A 21,069-nucleotide genomic window follows, 5' to 3' on the forward strand; every position below is an offset into this window, starting at 1 on the left:
TTGTCAATGATCTCAAGGCAGCTGGGACCATAGTCACCAAGAAAACAATTGGTAACACACTACGCCGTGAAGTACTGAAATCCTGCAGCGCCCGCAAGGTCCCCTGCTCAAGAAAGCACATATACATGCCCGTCTGAAGTTTGCCAATGAGCATCTGAATGATTCAGAGGACAACTGGGTGAAAGTGTTGTGGTCAGATGAGACCAAAATGGATCTCTTTGGCATCAACTCAACTCGCCGTGTTTAGAGGAGGAGGAATGCTGCCTATGACCCAAAGAACACCATCCCCACCGTCAAACATGGAGGTGGAAACATTATGCTTTGGGGGTGTTTTTCTGCTAAGGGGACAGGACAACTTCACCGCATCAAAGGGACGATGCATGGGGCCATGTACCGTCAAATCTTGGGTGAGAACCTCCTTCCCTCAGCCAGGGCATTGAAAATGGGTCGTGGATGGGTATTCCAGCATGACAATGACCCAAAACACACGGCCAAGGCAACAAAGGAGTGGCTCAAGTAGAAGCACATTAGGGTCCTGGTGTGGCCTAGCCAGCCTCCAGACCTTAATCCCATAGAAAATCTGTGGAGGGAGCTGAAGGTTCGAGTTGCCTAACGTCAGCCTCGTAACCTTAATGACTTGGAGAAGATCTGCAAAGAGGAGTGGGACAAAATCCCTCCTGAGATGTGTGCAAACCTGGTGGCCAACTACAAGAAACGTCTGACCTCTGTGATTGCCAACAAGGGTTTTGCCACCAAGTACTAAGTCATGTTTTGCAGAGGGGTCAAATACTTATTTCCCTCATTAAAATGCAAATCAATTTATAACATTTTTGCCATGCGTTTTTCTGGATTTTGTTGTTGTTATTCTGTCTCTCACTTAAACCTACCATTAAAATTATAGACTGATCATTTCTTTGTCAGTGGGCAAACGTACAAAATCAAAAGGGGATCAAATACTTTTTTCCCTCACTGTATAGACAAGAGAAACAAACACAGTGCGATGAGAGATTAGAGTTACGGATGATGCAGAGATGTAGCGGAAATGAGAGACGTTCACAAGCGACAGAGGTGGGTGCGGACGCAAGAAGCGATGGAGACAAATAAGGGATGCGTGGAATTAATTGTATTTCTGTTTGTTAATTTGAAGTTTTTGTGCTCAATGGGATTGTAATCCGAGCTGGCATTTGGTTCACCGCTACTTTTCACGAACCTGGGACCTCTCCTTCAGCTGCTTGGGGCCCTGTGCACTTCATTTATTAGGAAGCCACTGGAGCTGTGCACTTTTAAATATAGATTGAGATCTCATTTCTTTGGAACTGCTTTTTGTGTTTAGTTTGTTCGTCCTTCCCGCGCACCTCCGATTAGCGCGGTTGGCTACGTACGCTGTGAAAGAAGTTCAACGTACACACGCAGGCGTTTGCTTCGTTTGCTTGAAGCCAAGCGCTGCCACCACCACCACCGCCACCACCACTCCCTTGCAATGCTTAGTGTCACCCCCCTTGGCCTGTGTCACGCTGCAGGTTCTCTTCTGGGGCCTGAGGGATCTCAAGCGAGTGCAGCTGCAGTCGGTGGATCGACCACGCGTTGACATTGAGTGTGCGGGCAAGGGCATCCAGTCGGTGGTGATCGCCGACTTCAATAAAAACCCCAACTTCAGCCACCTTGTCAAGTTCTTTGAAGTGGTAAGTGACGATTGTTCTCTCGGGCTATGTCGCAACAGGCATTGCAGGTTTGTTTGGACACGGTGCTCAAAGTGCAGTTCAAGCGGCTTGCCTCTAATTTTGGAGGTGGCTGTGTGGCTGTCGAAAAACGAATGTCTGTGTTAAAACTAAACTGTCTGTGCTAAAAAAATAATATCTGTGCCAGGCACTGAATCAAAATCTCTGACTTTTATCCCAGATAATCTGGTTTAAAAAAAAAAGATTTAAGCCTGTGTTCATACACTTTGGTTTCCTCCATTCATCAAAGTTATTGCACAATGCATCATGCTGAACATATCGTTTGCCCTTCGCTTGGCAAAACATAACTGGAAACACAAATACTGTACTTGAACAACACAGTCTATCACTACTATAATGCAAAGACTCGACAATTATTTATATTTCACATTTGAATCTCTGTCGATGAAGTTGTACATTTATACATTGAAATGATTGTGAAAAGGGAGTGATTTAATTTTAAATGATATTCTAGATGGGGTTAGAAAACTGATATTTGGCACAATTATTGTCCAGTCTAAACCTATGACAAAATAATACAAACAATTACATTTTCTATCACGGTCCCCCCTGAAGGCTTACACGGAGATGTGTTAAATTATGCGGTAATAAAACGCGAAACCAGTTTTATTCATAACGCATTCGTACATGACGCAGAAGCCGATATAAAGGACGCAAAGGGTGCAACCATTGACTAAAATATGCATGAATGCCGATACACTGCGCATCATGCGGAGCTCTACTCGTAAGGAGTTACAAGATTAAATATGTAGCCGTAATTCGCAAGCTGCAGTGGTGGTGGGGGGGGGGGGGGTTAAGTGAAGGGAGTGGCTCGATGGAGGATACATCAGTTCGGTGTGGTTGGTTCACAGGATCTGCCAGAGAACGAGTTGTTCCACCCGCCACTCAACATCCGAGTGGTGGACTGTCGCGCGTTCGGACGCTACATACTCGTGGGCTCGCAAACGGTCACCTCCCTGCGCAAGTTCATTTTCCACACCACGGGGCCAGACATGGGCCGCCAAGGCAGCAGTAAGTGTCCCGCTGTCCATTACGCACAAACATTTTGCCACTGAGCACTGCATTTAATTTGTTTTTCCCCCGCCGCATGGGCAGTGCATGGCCAGGTTACTCGGTGGTAGAGCAAGCAGCTCGCAATCGGAAAAGTTTCAAGTTTAACTTCTGGCCGGGGGTTGACACAGCCCATCATTCCTCTGCGGTTGGTAAATTGAGGACAACTTTTTGGGGAAGATATCAGTGGTTTTCCCTCGTCCCCTGCCATAGAAATGTGGAATTTCCACCACTGGCTCAGGGCTGTGAACAGGTGATGATCACCGCCTCAATGCCCGTGTGAGCCGGAAATAATTGCTCTGACTTTCAGGAGAGTATAATAACACGACGTCTCTGTTGGCAGCCCTGATCCAGTGACGGTATTGAAATTCCACATTGCTGTGACGTGAACCAATCCGTATGGTACGACCACTGTGTACTTCTCGCAGATACTCAGCCATCCGTCCCTGGAGTGATGGCTGGCTGAGTGCAAACTCAATGAAGATGTATAACTGGCAGCCTTCCAATTGTGAAGCCGTTATAGCGGAAATGCCCTCTGGCCCGATAGTATATGTACTGCTTTGAATTACCTGCAAAAGGCTTCAATGCAAATGTATCGACTGTTCTCTCTTCAGTAAGCTGTTCTTTCGATGGTATACGGCGTGGACTTACTTGGGAGTGACACGTGTCTTTTCTTCACCACTAGGTTACTCAACCTGAGCAGCTGAGTAACCAAGTGGTCAAGACTGTTTACTGCTTGGCGGGTGTGATCCGACAGATTCACGGCCACTCAGTAATGTCCACTGCAGGTTATCAAATAACATTATCTTCTTCAAAACAAATATTTACGATCTTGGGATGTCATTATGCGTGGGAATACGCCGTTGTTTGTCAGTGTTATTTCAAAAATGTCACAATTAGAAAAAGTGTTTCCTTACATTCTGGGCAACTACGATTGAATAGATTTATGCCCTAAAAATACACCTTATTTAGCTGTAATCTAGCTAAAGGACATAAATTCACATTAAACATGTAACACTGTTTCATCATTTTTATGGCAATTTAACCGTTTTGCTTTATCACGGTGGCAATATGTTAACTCCCTTGCCTGTTATGCAGGAGATTGTGGGTTTGATCCTGACCCTGCCATCTGTATATTTGGAGTTTGCATGTTCTCCCCGTGGCCGCGTGAATTTTTTCTCCGGGTCATTCGGTTTCCCCCTCCACATTTAGAAACAAGCCTTTAGACTATTTGGCTGCTATAAATTTGCAGGTGGTAGTCCACTTCGTTGAGCTATCATTTTTGATAGCCAGGTCGCTTCCGAAAAAAAGAACTCAAAAGCCCAGTGGGGCCTTACCTTAAATAAAAATAATGCACAGGTACTCCTGTCACGTGTTCTTGTCTATGCCTGCCTCCTTGGCCCCCGATCCCTGACTGTTTTCCTATACCCTTTGCTCCTTGACCTGAAACCATCTTCCCTACCTTCCTTGCCCTGAACTTTCTTTGCCTCTACCTTGTGCTCAGCTAAGCCTCGATTCCTGGCTAAACGGTTTGCTGTCCTTCGAGGTAACTGACCGTGTGCTCATGGCCCCCATCCTCCCGTGCTGCATGTTTAACCATCGTACCTTCGATTAATTGCGTCAACCCTTTTGAACTCGATGACAATACCACAAGTCGCACATTTGTGCATCATCCCTGCCAGTTAACCTCGCTGCAAACGCGCATCCTCATCACCAACAACGTGAGCCATATTAAGCTACGCGATGGCAATCATTCATTTATTTCCATCGACGTCCACGTCATGACTCATGCCGTCATTGTCATGATTCACAATCTATATATGGGCTAAGATAGATAACCTTTTGATCCATTCCCTCCATATTTAGGTGAGTCTTTGGTACTATAGTATGGCACATCAATGTACCATGTACGTTATTACATCAGTTATTCTTAACAAGAATTATCATGGCCCATGTATACTCCCGACATGTTGTGTCTACCTAACTTGGCCTTTCAGAGCCACATGAGATGTTAATTCATATTTGTATAGGTAAATGCATACATTGCATTCATTATCATTATAGCAATTTGGAAGCTTGACAAAGCTAATTACAGGCACATGCATACATGGTCCCAGTGCTGTACTCAATTCAGCCAACCTAAAATCTGTACAATTGATATCTGTACAGATTTGTACTATTCTGCTTGTGGGCATTCTACCTAACTGCACATGAGTAATACTGTCATTATGTTCGCACATGGTAGGTGAATACACCACATCAGTGTATACATAATCTGGGTTCAATTCCTTGTCCAGGTGACTTAAACATGTATTAATTCACTATAGCCTCTGTCAACCTGGTGGCTTCACTGGGCTTCACTGGGGTGAAGTGTGAGTGCCCCCCTATGGCTTTATTGTGCGTGAGTGTAGAAGAAGTGCACTGTGTGCCAATGAAGTAAGGGATAGTTTTGTCTGAGATTTGGCCAGCAATGTGTGCATAGGGCAGGTGTGTTCACTCCGCTGCAATCTGGTTGCTTTCACAGTGAAGCAGGCGACCAGCGATGCCGAGATTATCAAGCAAATCGTGGAGACGAACGCGGCAGACTCCGACAAGAAAACAGAGACGACAATCACCATCGAGGGCGTGTGTAATAGCACATTCACTGCACCAGTCGTTCTTAACCTTTACTGCGGCCTAGTTTTACAATTTAGATATAAAATTGCATAGCTCCAGTGGCTTTCTATTATTGGAAGGGAGAGCGCTCCAGACGGCCGCAGAAGCGCATTTGAAAGCGCGCGACACAGTGACCGTCTTTGTTCGGTGGCTTGAACAAAGACGATCGTTGCATCTTTGTTCTATGTATTGTGGTGGCACAAATACGCAAGTCAAAATCAGCAACTTGACCTTGGCGTTGATGGGCAGGGCTGCCCAGAGAGAAGTGGGGAAAGGGGGCAATTTGCTTTGAGCCTTGCACAAAAGGAGGGCCCCAATACTGGTCCTGTGGATGGTGCCATTAGGGTGCGCCATATGGCATTCTGCCCGACCCCTCCGCCGCCCTCTGTGCGGCCCTGTTCATAGTTTTTGTAGAGATGGATCCTCTTTGAGGTGCCTACCTACAGGATAGTGAAGTTGTTATCTACAAGTGAATGCCCCTTCATTGCAAAGTAGGTTTCTAGCAGCTTATCCGGTTAGCGCGATTGGCTACGTACGGTGCGAAAGAAGTTCAACATAAATGTGTTTTAGTGTCCCCTCGTGAATATGGGGTTTAGCCAGGTACACCAGCTCCTGACATATACTGTATAAATATATATTTTTAAATGCAAGACTTTCTTGGGTAAGAAAATATAAACGTCAATTATTCACAAAGTCTGGTAAACGGTGGAGCCTGGCCAGTGTTCGGATGTCTGATCTCCGTGCATACATAGTTGGCAGCAAAGGGCAGTGCAGCAAGTTCCATTGTTGTACCGTGCTTCTACGCTCCCATGTCTACGCTTCTGTGCCCTCACCAACCCGCTCTGACCAACGTGGTAAAGTATGGTAAAATCACACCTTCAACCCTTCTGGTATAGAAGTCCCTCAGTCAGCAGTAGATTGACAAAGGGCCTGTGCGCACACTGGATTATAAAAAAAAAAAAAAAATAGATGATGAGAGTTCCCTTTAATCCACCTTCCTAGATGCTTCCTTTACCGTGTTGAAGTTTCTGCAATGTGAGTGCTTTGTCGTGTGTGTGTGCGCTTGCGCAAGCGGGCCAACGGCTTCAACGAAAGACCGAGCAAATTGTGGCCCTCGGTCGTCAAAAATTATCTGCGGGCATGTTGCTTGTGTAGGGAGAGCCGGGGGCCACCCAGGGCAAGAAGAGTAAAAAAAAGAAGACGGAGCCAGAGGATGCAGAGCGTGACGAGAGCGTGCTGGACTGGTGGTCCAAGTACTTTGCCTCCATTGAGATGCTCCAAGAGGTAGGGAAGTGGGTGGGGCTGGCGTCTCTCTGTTTTACAGGAAGGAATGTTTCTCGAGAGATGCATTTTAACGTGCGGTGAATTGTCACATTCAATTAATACCTAAGACAGTATTGGCAGAAGTGCGTAGGCGCAATTGACTCCTCTCCCGTTCCGATGATGTAGGGCATACGTCATCAGTTTGTTTTTTTCCCGATTCCGTTACGTCATCGGAACGGAATCGATTCTGAACGGAATCAGAAGTAAAAAGGCCACGTGGGAGGACGTCTGGCACAGCTTGGCGCCAGCTATCGTAGAGTGCGGTCGTGTCGCTACGGTTATCTGTGGTGACAACAGGAGAATCCCTTCAAAAACAGCAGCGCTACGCCTTTCTAAATAAAATTAACACTGAACTACTTGCGCGTTCCGAGATTCAGCGGTGAACGGGACCCACCCTGCAACTTGCAGACGTCTCGGAATGGGAAAGGGTTAACGTTTGGTAAATAATTATTTGCATTCAATTAAAACTTAACACAGTATTGGCAGTGGTGCGTAAACACAATCGACAAGAATTGAGCACAAAAACAATGAAAATACAATTTTAAAATTATGTGAAACTGATGTCATGATCGTCGCTATATTGTCACAAGATCGCATTATATCATGAAAAGATATTGCACCCGAACCCAGCATACACAATGAGATGGATACCTCTGCATGATAATAAATGCTAAGAGGTATCTAATTTTTGTGTTGCATCTTTCTACTGAAATGTTTTTCATCGTAATAGGTTTTTCTCCTTTTTTTCTGGCAACAAAACAGGTGTTAAGATGTTAAAACACCAAACTGAAACTTTTTTTACAAAGAATCACGTCTGCAAAGGAGGTCCCATGATGGTTTTCATCGTTATTCTTTTGAGAATGTTGATTCATTGAATCATTCCCTGTGTTCTCCTCTGCTACCTTTTTTGTGTTATTGCATCCTGTGTATTTCGCTTTGCAGAGTCGGTTGCAGACTCCAGGTGAAGATGCAGTGGAGGGAGCCACTGCAGAGCCAGTCCAGGGTTTGTCTGCTATTTGCTCAATATTTTACGATGAACTAATTTTTACTTTACCGGTTAAGGCCCACTGAGCTGCAACAGATCTCTTTTGCAGAAGCGACCTGGCCACACAAACGATAGCTCAACGAAGTGGCTCATCGTGTGCACATTTCTAGCAACCATATTTCTAAATGTGGAGGGAAAACGCCGGAGGGCCCGGAGTAAAATCCATACGACCACGCGGAGAACATGCAAACTCCACATATACAGGTGTCAGGGTCGGGATCGGACCCACGGCCTCCTGCAGCAATGCCCTACAATCAAACCTCGACTGGCGCCTGCAGCATAGATCCTTGAACGTGGAGACATTTTCTCAGGGGTGCTCGGAAGACCCTCTTAAAAGTCTCTGGTCACTTTGGAGCATTTCTATGTAAATGAGGAGATGTTCATTACGATTGCTTATAGAAGTAAATATAATAAGAACTCGAGTCTGTGTTTTCACACGAAATGAAAATATGTTTTAGTCTCTCAGCCTATTGGCTTTCAAGACCAATGATATTAAACAGTTTTAGCAAGCATACTCACGATGTGATGTATTCTATCTCACACACACACACGTGCACATACTTGCAATTACACCAACTCATGCCCACATGCTCCAATGTAACAATGTAACATTCCCACGCCACACAAACGTAACACTGGCAGGCGCAGAGTCCCCAAGAAAGGCCCTGCAGTTCCACAAAGCGGCCGACAAGGACAAACAGCTGAAGAAGAAACCTCACCTTCAAGTGGAAGAGTTGAAGGTACAATACAGGGACACCCACTGTGGAGCCTTAATGCCAAAAAACACATCGTGCCTGCCATCACGCCTTGGCCAGCGAACTAAACCTGGCCCGACGGGATGGGCGAAGGTGCACGTGTGTATTAGCCAATTGTATTTGTGTCTCCTGCCGAGACAGAAACTGAAATCCCTCATGGGCCTTCCTCTTCCCACCAAATGAGCAAAGACGTGGTGTTTCTACGCACCCAGCTACTTTTTTATAATAAATAAGTAGCTTGACCTTATTTGGCTGCTATCGATTTTCAAAATGGATTTCTTTTCTTGCTCTTTGCAAAAGCCAAAGCGATTTCCATATTAAACGTAACAGTTGAGTCAAGTATAAGACTGTAGTCTCATTGTTCTGAATTTGGTACACGGTGGATGCGGCTATTGACTCCTGCAGTCCACAGTGTCGCTAATACAATCTATCCGTGTTTTAATAGACTGCCTTACGATGAATGTGACACTGAAGTGCAGCCAATAGCGTCAACCTGTGCCTTGTAGAAACCCAAATCACTGGCACATATAGCTATTGATAAAATGCCATTTTTTGTATTATTTGTGTCCAAAAATACGTGGCAGTCATACATTGTTCTCATGGCTGCACTGTGTGCATGGTGTATGTACTAAATTGTGGTTATATGGGTACGTTAAAATCTTTATCCATTCAGCTGCATAGGTACAGTATGTGTAGGTATTTATTCATAAGGGTGACCGTTGTTATTGCATTGTCTGTATTTAATCACTGGGTTGTTCAATGTAACTTTTACATTATTGTTTGTTCAAGTATGGGATTTCCCCATGGTGTGACAATGTGTGTGTGTTTTTGTTTTTAAGAACATTTGTGATTTTGATTTAAAGCTTTCGTGACTGCAGGGATTCATATTCTTGCTTCGAAAGAACCAAGAATATAACATTTGTGATATTTATCTGAGATCACTGAACATTGTTTTGGGCTAACAAAGACTGGGAATACATGGTACAGGTCACATGATTGCATCACAGCAGTTTATGACTGAAGGTCTTTCTCATCTTGGGGCTACTTGAAGGACACCGTTGTGCTGTGATTACTGTATATGAACATACGCCCCACGGTGCAAGGATTCTTTAGAACGAGTGGTCTTCGTTCTCTGTTCTGAGAACTTCAAAACCGCCCGGTTAGTCATTGTAAGGACCATTGTGGGTTTAAAAAAAGACAGTGACAGTTGTAATGATTGTAAAATGGCAAAAACCTGCTTGCTTTTATAAATAGGATGAACCGACTGTAATTACCACCAAGCTGCAGTATAAATAGGCATTCATTATGGAAATAAAGAATGTGTTATCTTGTTCAAATATGTAATCTGTGGTTATGTGCTGCAGCTTCAAATGAACCAGGTTTTGCTGTTGAAATGATGACTGTGACGTTTACATTAACAGATAATCCTTGGTCTTCAGTGTGTAATTGGTAGCTCTTGCAAGGCTCATGAGCCAGTCCTATCTATAGGATTTTAATTCAAAGGGAAACACTGCAATTTGTCCATGCAGCGAATGGAAAATGTGATCAGAACATAAAACAATCATTGCACGACAACTGGTTTTATATTCACAATCCTGGTTATTTGGAATCAGAATTCAGATTCCAAAATTAATGTACATTCCAGAAGACCACTGATTATATGTAATACTTTCCAACACTATAAAATAATGTAACGACTTTAAAACATAATCCATTCACAGTTATCTGTAATGCAAGAGAATTGCGCATGTTTTCAACGCTCGGATTTAAATAATTTAGCTGTTTTATTTCATAGATTTCCCCAGGCACTCTATAAGCGCCGTAAGAATGCACTTGTGTATTAAGGGCTCCGATGAAACTTCCAAGTTCACCTCATCAGCAATTTCCAGTTGGCCCTACGAACCAAACTGGCGGGAGAAACCAATTTACACCTGTTTGTAGCAGCTTATCGAATATAGGCGATTTAATTTAAGTGCTCTTAAAGTAACCGGTAATCATACTGTCTGGGCAGCTCCACACGTAATATAATTTAAAAAGCAATGCAATATATGTTTTGTATTGAATGCTATTTTTGAGAAGGGCTCGTGCACATTCTGGGCAGGGGAAGCTCAATATTGGATGGATTTAAATGGGTTTAGCGCTGCTAGGTAAATGCATTTAGATGCGACAGATTTGTTTTTACATTGTTCACTTGGTGCCCTGTGTGTGTCTTTTGTGAAAGGCATTTGCACTTGTCAGACTACCCTCGTGTGTAAAAGTGATGCTTAAGCGACGCTGCATTTTAACGTGTTTCGAGTTTCGTAACAGAGCCCTTTCGTTCAACCTGAAAGGCCTCGCTGAGTTTGAAGATGTTTATTTAAAGGGGATTCTGCATTGAGATGGTTGGCCAGTCCCATGAATATTTGTCAACTGCAGTCGAGCTCAATAAACTAAGTGTGTGATCCATTTATAGATATACCAGTGCTCTAAAATGCCCTGCTATTTTATCCTCAACAGTCGACCGAATGTTGTGAAAGCAATGGCTCGTATCTTACACACGAGAGGGTGAACAGATGTAATACATTTATTGAGATTGATAGGAGATTTTTAGAGGCTTTGATGCAAAATGTGGTTTTCCCTATAATTTCTTCCTTTCGTGTCAGTGGGGTGTCTATGAATGGATCGGCCTGTTTTAAAAGCATTTGTAACCCCCCTGGGAATCATTGATGCGTCACCGAGGCTGACTTCCAACGGTGGCGACCGTTCTAGGCGACCAACGCCACGGACAGGAAACAAAACTCCAGGCCTGGGCGAGGTGCTCGTGATATTACCGTTCAACAAAACCCTTGGCGATGCTACATTGGCAGCGGGTGCACAAGCACCGATAACAAAGCCGCGCCCCATTCGGCGATAACACCTGCCCTGTAGAGTATCTCTGCCATGAAGAACGGCCATTGCCCGAAACGTCACGTTTTTTCCTTATAGGGGCCGTCTTATTGACACATGCGTTTTTGTTTTCTTCTTTACCAGTGTATCACAGTGTATCATAGGTAAATAAAAAAATAATATGCAAGTCACGTGGTGTAATGGCAACAAAAAGGTTTCATGTGACCTGGGGTGGACTTAGTGTATTAATGGCCTATATATATGCACGTGTGTTGCTGCATAGTGGTAAATCCCATTTTCTTTTGCCGATTTTGTAGAGATTTTATAGATTCAAATGGCTCCCAGCCATTGAAATGAGCTACAAATATTTATTGAAAGGTGTGGATCTGATGCTCCTGTGTGTATCCATCTGTGTATTGTTTGCATGTGAATGTATGGTGGCATTATTTGATTTGTTTTGTCAATTCAGTACATTTTACAGGACAGAAGCGTTTTAAATGCTATCTTTTGTAACCTCGCCAACATGACAACATTGCCTTAGTGTTAATACCAATTTCATTTTCTAAATACATACCCTCATTTAGATCACCAGCACCATCAACGACCATCGCCATCATCTTAAAAACCTCGTACCGACATCTTAATGGCAACGTCATTGATACGTAACCCTCCAACAACAACAACCGCCATTTGCCACTAAGTGACGGTGACGTCACCACGACGCTTGTGCCAGGCTATGTGCACCTTGAGGCCACGTGAAGTGTCGAAAGCCCACTGGCAGGAGGTCACGGGGCAGACCCAGGTGTCACAGGTCGACTGACTGAGACGACTGGCTGATGCACCACCTGTGCCCCCTACTGTACCAACTTACTGTGCTTTAGCTACCCGGCGCTCCGCTCGTTGTTGTGAGCGTCGCTCCTCCGCCCTCCGTTGTTGTTGGAGGGCGACTGCCTCCAACTGCTGAGTAGCAGCGTCCTTCACGAGCCTCCTCCACAGAGGCCGATCTTGACACCGCTGGTACCAGTCATCGGCAAGCCAACTCAGCTCCACGTCCTCCTGTACCACATTACTCCATTTCTTCTCTAGCCCGTGCCGTGCCCGCTTAGCCCCCTTGATCCGACCCAACACACACACACACGAGTTAGTACATCACGATGTGCTGCCTAGTTGTCTGACGTCGTACATCATCATGAACGACATGATGTAGTAACACCATCATTATGTACTACACAGCACAACCGTGAATACCTGCACGTGGTACAGTTTGCTTTTTGAATTATGAGCACCTGCAGATTTCGCTCGGCCTTGGATCACCAAGGTGTGGCGTTCACCGTCTACGTGTGGATCGACAAAGCCCTAACCCTGGTGGTCGATGTTTCTTGCCATAGCATCGGATGAACCCAGAACTGCTGAAGCACTGTTTGATGGTTATGAAGTCTGCTGGACTGTTGATGGTACAGTAATGACCATACCCTACCTCTGGCTAATGGTGGGGCCAGGTGTTATGCAGGTGTCATAGGCCGTGCCTTCCTCTGCATTCGGTGGCAGTGCATTTCTACAATTCTGGTAGATGCGACAACTGGTGCTGGCTAGTGATTACCCAGTCCAAAGATCAGCCCAGTCATATTCCTTACAAGGTACCATTAGATACATTATATTTGATGCCATTTTCCAGGCTTGTATTTATCGTACCTGATGTGGAATATCATGGAAAACCTGGGCTGGCTTTTGGTTGAGTTTCATTACCCAGAGCCCTCTGCAATGGACCTATAGAATATGGTTTAATCGATTCAGCTGCAAATCACAAATATACTACATTCCCCAGAAATACCTCTCTCTTTCCAGTTAATTTTCATTAAATCTGCCATTTGCATCACCTTCCCATGTTATTAAAGAATATATTATATACAAAAAAAAATAGTCCAGCCTGAAATAACTTCGTTAGATTAATGCCCATCACTAGAATATAACGTTCGTGTTCTATTTAATGAAGTGCCAATATTTAACAGATGCATTTGGTCATCAGCATGGCATAACATAAGATAACATCATTATTTTACTGCCGGACACAAATTGACTATAATGTGAAAGGAATATCCCCTCGCTGAGACTTTCAAATGGAGAGATTTTGATTTGGTCAATTCAATAGGAAGTTACGGCAGTTTTTTTTCGTGAATTGTGGCTGAAATCTTGCATGGTTGTGCATTGCGTAATACATGTTACTTTCAGTTACATGCATTTGTTTTGCGGCAGTACGCAAGGGCTGGCTATCCCATGATCGGCTAGACCAGCGGTTCCCAACCTTTCTTCGACCCGCGGGACCGCTCAACCCTCGAAGAATTTTCGCGGAGCACCAGGCGGCGAAGACGAATGGTGTTTAGTGAAAGTTAATTGCGTCTGCATCATTTCCGCGGATCAATTGCGATGGCCTTGCAAGAGCGCACCAGGTGGCTCGTTGGGTCACAGGTTGGGAACCACTGGGCTAGACTGTATCATGCGAATATTTTTTTTTCTTTTAACGTTAATTCTTCTCTGTTGACTGGCTGAGCTCTTTTCTGCGGCAATCTGGAGCGATGTATGCGGTGGGCAGTGACAGCATGCACAGGTTCATGGTGGTGGGAGATGCATGTGTGTATTTTCTGTGTTCGTTCCTCCCCCTTCTTTCCAGATTTTCCCAAGACATTTTTATTTCTCTTGGAAACAAAATGCATTTTTCAACAGAGATATTTCGGCGGGATTATTCAGTGAAGGCTTTTAGGGGGTCATCGAAGAAATGTGAAGAATTGCAGAGCATTTAGCGAATCACACCTCTGGTTCACAATTTACACGCCAAACGAATGTGGTTCGTTTTTGCTGAACAGTCTCGGCATTGAGGATGTTGCAAAATAATGAGGATTTTAAAATTAATTTCATTTTCCCACTCATTCAAAATAATTGTAAATGAGCCATACATTGTTTTCTAATATCAGTGAAGCCAATTAAATGCATGTCGCTAAGGTACATGTTTAAACTTTACCCTGCCCGTTTTTCTAATCTTAAGCAGCATTCCTAGAGGCGGTAGCAGTGATGCACAACTAAGTTCCTCCACTGTTCAAGGCACAGACCTCGATTTTTTTTGTATCAGTGTTTATTCTGGCTTATCGATTTTGTCTACGTTTGCTCACCACCTCTGTTTATTTGTATTGGTGCTAGCTTAATAACAAAGACCTGTGCGACGACATATAGTTGTTGCTCCTTAACATGTTGGCTTTCGCGACCAGTATTATTCATAATAAAGGTTTTTGGGTTAGATCGCGTTATTTATAAATGTGTCCGCAACCCTCTTCAACACACCGGTGGGCTAAAGTAGTGAACTATTTGTCTTTTGTCAATGTGACACTTTTTTTACTGATTGCCCGTGTCGGGTGGTGGAGGGTTGCGACACATTTATAAATAACACGATCTAACCCAAAAACCTTCATGAGTTGTTGCTCTTTTCCAGAGAGCATATGAAATAAAGAACCAGGGGGAAAATACCGATATTTTAACTGAGTCGTGTATATTCTTCACTGCATGGCAGTGCAAACTGCGGGCAGTGGAGTATCAGAACAAAATAATAAAAACAAGCGTCGTGCCTAATTGCATCGCCAAGCTATGCGTATATTTTTTATTTTAATGCAGTATCCGCCAACATCTAGTTGATGTTTATTAATCCAGTAGAAACTGAGCCAATTTAGATATCCAACTCTTTTGGTAATTTGTACTAATTACATAGCATTTAACAATTGCCGCATTTTAAAAAAATAACCCACAACTGTGCAAAGGTCCATATTAAGTTCATTTGTTAATTACACAAATAGGCAATTTACTAATGAATAACATTTGTACCTGCAAATTCCCAACTCGGCCCAAAAAAATATTACGTGTTTTTTTTCTTCAAATCGTATTTAATTGACTGTATATTATACAACTAAATAATATCACCCATGCATTCATGAATAAGTGAGTTGGCGCATTTGGCACAATGGCATTGAAACGTTGCTTTAACACATCCACCTTTAAAGATAGGCTTTGTGTGCATTTATTTCCACATCCAAACCAATTTTCAAGTCAATTTCCAGATATTGTATAGCTGTTGGTCACGTAAAATGTTTTGTCAAGCTGCCCTTTCTGGCAACAAAACAGGTGTCAAGATTTTGAAACACCAAACAGAATCCTTTTTCAAGGAATCCTGTCTGCATTAACCACACGTACTTGTGGTGAACATGCAAACAAAAAACATGCTCTGATAATAATATATGCATTGTCTTTGAAACTGATTGGTCCACAACAGAGACAGACAAATGACCCAATGTTTCTGGGTATTTATTTCTGTTTATTTTTCTCCAATGGGGCTCGTCTCCCGCTAGTTATAAGCCACGCATTTTATTGAAGTGTGTTGACCAAAGCGTGTGTACTCTTAAGGTACCTGTTTGCATAACGAAAGGCGCTTGGCTTGCACTAAATATCGACATTACCTTAGTGTGGTGATTAATGTTGTTTTGCACCCATTTTTTTGCGATGTTGAAATATCGCCTAAAGTAGCAATGGGAATGACTAGTAAAAAAAAAAACCTGAAATCCATCCTCAGTTTCGTAAAGTCAGAACCCCAGTAGCTTGAGGCCAAACTTAAGCCTAATCAAGTACATGTTAAGAGGACCTCATTGGCTGCGTTTGCTAATCTTTACTCTGCCAAGTCATTGCAATAAAGGTGCTCTGTTTTATGGGAAAATATCCTAGTGAGTGCCCCTCCACTCAACAGTGCCATCGCTCTTCCTTTTAAATTCTCCGCACGCTTGTCCATGCCACACACTGAGCCGATGGACTGTGCCCCTGTGCAGGTTTATGACAAGGAGCTGGAGGCAGAGTTTGACAACTTTGAGGACTGGCTACACACATTCAATCTGTATCGTGGCAAGACCAGCGATGAAGATGACATTTTGGATGAGGAGAGGGTGGTGGGACGTTTCAAGGTGAGACTGAAGTGACCTAAACCTTTTTTCAAACAACCTTACCATCAGGGTGGTGAGATGCTTAACGCCCTCGCCTGATATGCAGGAGGTCGTGGGGATCCCGACCCTGCCACCTGCTGTATATTTGGAGTTTGCGTGTCTCTCTCCCCGTGGTCGTGTGGATTTTTCTCCGGGTCCTCTGATTTTTCCCTCCGCATTTAGAAACATGCATTCAGAGTATTTGGCTGCTATAAATTTCGACGTGATGAGCCACTTCGTTGAACTATCATTTGTCGTCAGGTCGCTACTGAAAAAGAGCTATATAGCTCAGTGGGCCTTACCTGGTAAAATTAAAAAAAATATATATTTAGTTTAGTTTTATAAAGATATGAATACACGAGGAATGGATTGGTCAACAGCTGTGTACACGACTGTTGTCGTCATTGCGGTGCTTGTCGGCAGGGCTCGACCTGCGTGTACAAGTGGCCCCTCGCGGACAACGTGCTGAAGGAGGTGGGGTACGACGCCCAGTTTGGGATGTTCCAGGGCATCCCCACGAACGACCCCATCAACGTGCTCGTGAGGGTCTACATCGTGCGGGTACGCCATCGGCACACACAGCAGCAATGCAGTATTTTCCTTAAGGCCATTTTCAAACCTCCATTGATATGTTCCATCATTTTGAAACCCACTTGTGGACGGACGGTGAGTGGGTCCCACATTGTGATTGGCCCTTGCCGTTAACTGGGGCATACGCAGGAGTCTGGGTTTAATAGACCATGCCCTGCTGATAATAATCCGTCTAAACCCGTCCAAGGTTTAAATAATTACCATTGGCCATGGTCAGTCCACTGCTGGATGAAGGCCTTGCACAACTGGCACCTTATCTCATGATGCTGAAGATACAACCCTCCACCTAGAAGCTGCACATAAACTGATTTCATTGCTCCATCTCGGTGGGCATCCTCCCGGACACGTTTCTTTCACTGTTTGCCACTCCATCATTATTCTCGACCATCATCGACTTTCTCGTAACGTGTCCTGTCTGCGCCCACTTTTCTTTTCTGAACAGTTTACCTTACAGTCTGTTCTCCTATAACCCGTGTTTATTCATGACGCGAATTGGATATAACGCGATGAACGTATTAGGGAACACACTTTTTATAACGCGGATGCGAATTAGAGATAACGTGATTGAGTGAACAGAACTATTTCGCGCGAGTATAAATAAACGGACATACAGCTGCCTCGATGTAGCGTCACACAAGACGGGATGCTGCTGGATGCTTTTAGATGATACCCATGCACCCTCAGTCTTTGCTTGTCCTGCATACACATCTCACATGTTGTCTCGGATGGTGCTGTACCCTATATTGTTTATCATAATGCTATTTTTTCATAACGCAGTGTTCTTCAGGAACTACCACGTTATCGGAGAACACAACTGTACTTTCTAGTTAGTGCTACCTATCCCGACCAGTTAGTCGATGGTTGATGCATTATCATTGTGGCCGATGACAATTGCTATTACATTTTGGCAATTAAACAAACTCCTCAATTAAGTGCTCACTTAGTTGAGTGAACTCGCTATACCTGCTAAGAGAACAGCTGTAAAAAGTAAGTGCCTATTAGGTCACCACTTGGGGCACCCGGTACGCGTCCATTGAATAATCTTCGCATCAATCTTGATTGGAAGCTTTCGTGACTGCAGGAATCCATACTCTTTGGTTCTTTCGGTAAAGTCACGTGGATATAAAATCAAATCAAATAAATCACGACGTTTCGGGTGCAACACAAGCATCCATCATCAGGTGGGGAAAGCGTGGTCTGCTGCTGAGGCTTCGCATTGCCTGCTCCCATTTGGGCTTTTTTTCCCTAAAGAGATTGCCATTTTTACCGTGGCTTGGATACTTTCCGATATCTTCAAAGGTGAATATGACCCACATTCACGGGGGGATTTGTGGTGGATTGCTTCGGACGTTTTTTTTGTCACCGTCAAGTCCACTGCATGTGGGAAAACCATCACTTCGACCAGACTTTCAGAGGCGTTGACTGAGTGAACTCACTTGGGTGTTAGTTACAGTTTTTTTGTTTTACCACGTAAGGCCCACTGGGCTATATAGATCTTTTTCATAAGCAGCCTGGCCACAAATGGCAGCTCAACGAAGTGGCTTATGATGTGGAAATTTATACCAGCCAAATAATCTAAACTTACGTTCCTAAATGTGGAGGGAAAAACCAGAGGACCCGGAGAAAAATCCACTGAAAGTTGGCCACCCTCATCATCTTCATTCGTTTGACAAGTACAAGTTTTCCCACCTGATGACCGGACGCCTGTGTTGCCCCGAATCGTCGTCATTTATTTGATTTTATACCTACGTGACTTTACTGAAAGAACCAAAGACCAAGTGCAAGTTAACCTGCCAATGATTTTGGAGATGCGGCCCATGGTACAATGGTTTGCTCACTGAACTTGCAATCCTGAAGTCGCCTCTTCATTCTCCTTTCGTGGCAGTTGTCCACCCAGCAGCATGCATGGGTTCACCACAGTTAGTCTGTCGCAGGGGTGGGCAAAGTTTTTGACTCGCGGGCCACAATGGGTTCTAAAATTTGACAGAGGGGCCGGGCCAGCAACACCACACTCCCGGTCAAAGTGCGCCATCTAATGGGGAAATGGGGGCATTACAGGAGAAAGGTCAAATTTAATTTAATAATAAAATTTGGACAAGTTCGGCGAGCCGGATTAAAAAGCCCAACGGGCCGTATACGGCCCGGGGGCCGTACTTTGCCCATGTCTGGTCTATCGGCAGGTGGTGTGTGTGGAGTGAAGTGTGGGTACGCCCTCCTCCTCTTCCGTGAAGTCTAGCCAGTGTGAAAGAGAAGGATATATTACCCTCAAGTGGGGCTCTCCAGAGCTCCTTCTAACGGAAGCCTTTCCACCAGCTGCTGTGGCATGAGATGAGACATTTGCAGGGCTCCCACTTCACTTTCACCTGTAACAATATTCTGCCGTCTTTGTTCCGTTTGCCTCATCTGGCAACCAGGCCACTGACCTCCATCCGGCTGACATCAATGGGAAGGCGGATCCGTACATTGTGATCAAGCTGGGCAAGACCGAGGTGAAGGACAATGAAAACTACATCTCCAAGCAGCTGAACCCCATCTTTGGAAAGTGCGTGCTCATGTTACTGTGACGTCTGTCATGCCAATTGCGGTTTTAATTTCACCTGATCCCATTGCTTATAGCGCTTAAGATGTCAATGCAGTGTTGGTTATCCTTGAATTGGCGACCAATTTATGAAGCGTTGACATTGTAACAGGCTAATTTTTGCGGTGTAGAAATTTGGTCCTGTAGTAAATAAATTATTCATAATAAAGGTTTTTGGGTTAGATCACGTTATTTGTAAATGTGTCGTACCCCTCCCTACGTGTTAAACTGAGTAAATAGATAAATTGTCACAATTCTTTGTGACATTTTGATTAAATAACCACATTTTTTGACATTGTGAAGGGTATAGCAGCCTCTCGTTGCTGGAAGGGTCACATGACCCCATTATATATGACACATTAATTAAAAAAAACCGTTGATTTTTACATGTGCATTGGCTTAAGAATAAATATCAATCAATGAAGTGATGCATCAATACACCCTGCGCAATTATTACGATAAAAGTGATATTCCCGCACCTCTGATGAGCGCGGTTGGCTACGTACGGTGTGAAAGAAGTTCGACATACATACTGAAGGTCTCAAAATGTATTTGTTTATCTTATGGTGAAGCATTGTGCAGTAAGCATGATGTGATCACTTTGCTGTTTCCAGGTCTTTTGACATCGAGGCCACCTTCCCCATGGAGTCGATGCTCACTGTGCAGGTCATGGACTGGGACCTGGTGGGCATGGATGACCTCATTGGAGAGACGAAGATTGACCTTGAGAGCCGCTACTACAGCCGGCACCGTGCCACGTGCGGGATCGCACAGCAGTACGCTGTGTGAGTGGCGACATTCGTCTTTAATTCACGGATTTTAACAAATTTGACCTTTCCGCGGGGCGTGAATCTGTGTGTGCCAAGTCAAATGGACTCACGCGACGATCCTGTAACATCGGTGGACTTGCTAATCGCCCTTTTGAGCAGTCTTGATGTTTAAATCACTGATCAATGACTGTGACCTTTGTGTGGGGGTTTACGTGTGTCGAGTCATATGGACTCGCGCAATGATCTTGTCGCATCGGCGAACCTGTAGCCTGGTTATTAAGCTTGGTGAGTGTACTGGCAATTCTAGATTTGAAGCTTTCGTGACTGCAAGGATCCATACTCTTTGGTTCTATTAGGTAAAGTCACGTTGTTTTATTTATTTTTACCTACATGACTTTACCAAATAGAACCAAAGAGTATAGTGTACTGGCAGTCTATAATGTAGACTGTAGCAATGGTTATTAAGCTGGGTGAGTGTACTGGCAGTCTATAATGTAGACTGTAGCCTGGTTATTAAGCTGAGTGAGTGTACTGACAGTCTATAATGTAGACTAGCAATGGTTATTAAGCTGGGTGAGTGTACTGACAGTCTATAATGTAGACTGTAGCAATGGTTATTAACCTGATTGAGTGTACTGGCAGTCTATAATGTAGACTGTAGCAATGGTTATTAACCTGAGTGAGTGTAC

General features: G+C 44.1%; 1 protein-coding gene across 5 annotated transcripts in view; it reads left to right on the forward strand.

The window, feature by feature from the left end:
* Positions 1-21,069, forward strand: part of LOC116945255 (otoferlin-like) — a 203,638-nt gene that overhangs the window by 162,189 nt on the left and 20,380 nt on the right. For 4 of the 5 annotated variants that reach the window (XM_076069000.1, XM_076068999.1, XM_032959605.2 and 1 more), the window contains 11 exons: positions 1,521-1,682; positions 2,591-2,750; positions 4,294-4,335; positions 5,314-5,414; positions 6,600-6,728; positions 7,710-7,770; positions 8,455-8,552; positions 16,292-16,423; positions 16,865-17,002; positions 19,447-19,574; positions 20,225-20,395. In XM_076069000.1, the coding sequence (XP_075925115.1) occupies positions 1,521-1,682; positions 2,591-2,750; positions 4,294-4,335; positions 5,314-5,414; positions 6,600-6,728; positions 7,710-7,770; positions 8,455-8,552; positions 16,292-16,423; positions 16,865-17,002; positions 19,447-19,574; positions 20,225-20,395 (1,322 nt within the window). The remainder of the gene's footprint in view (positions 1-1,520; positions 1,683-2,590; positions 2,751-4,293; positions 4,336-5,313; positions 5,415-6,599; positions 6,729-7,709; positions 7,771-8,454; positions 8,553-16,291; positions 16,424-16,864; positions 17,003-19,446; positions 19,575-20,224; positions 20,396-21,069) is intronic. The other variant, XM_076069001.1, reaches the window with a different exon arrangement.

The sequence above is a fragment of the Petromyzon marinus genome, chromosome 23, assembly GCF_048934315.1.
Source record: "Petromyzon marinus isolate PM22_M1 ecotype Great Lakes invasive population chromosome 23, UKy_Petmar_22M1.pri1.0, whole genome shotgun sequence".
Taxonomy (NCBI): domain Eukaryota; kingdom Metazoa; phylum Chordata; class Hyperoartia; order Petromyzontiformes; family Petromyzontidae; genus Petromyzon; species Petromyzon marinus.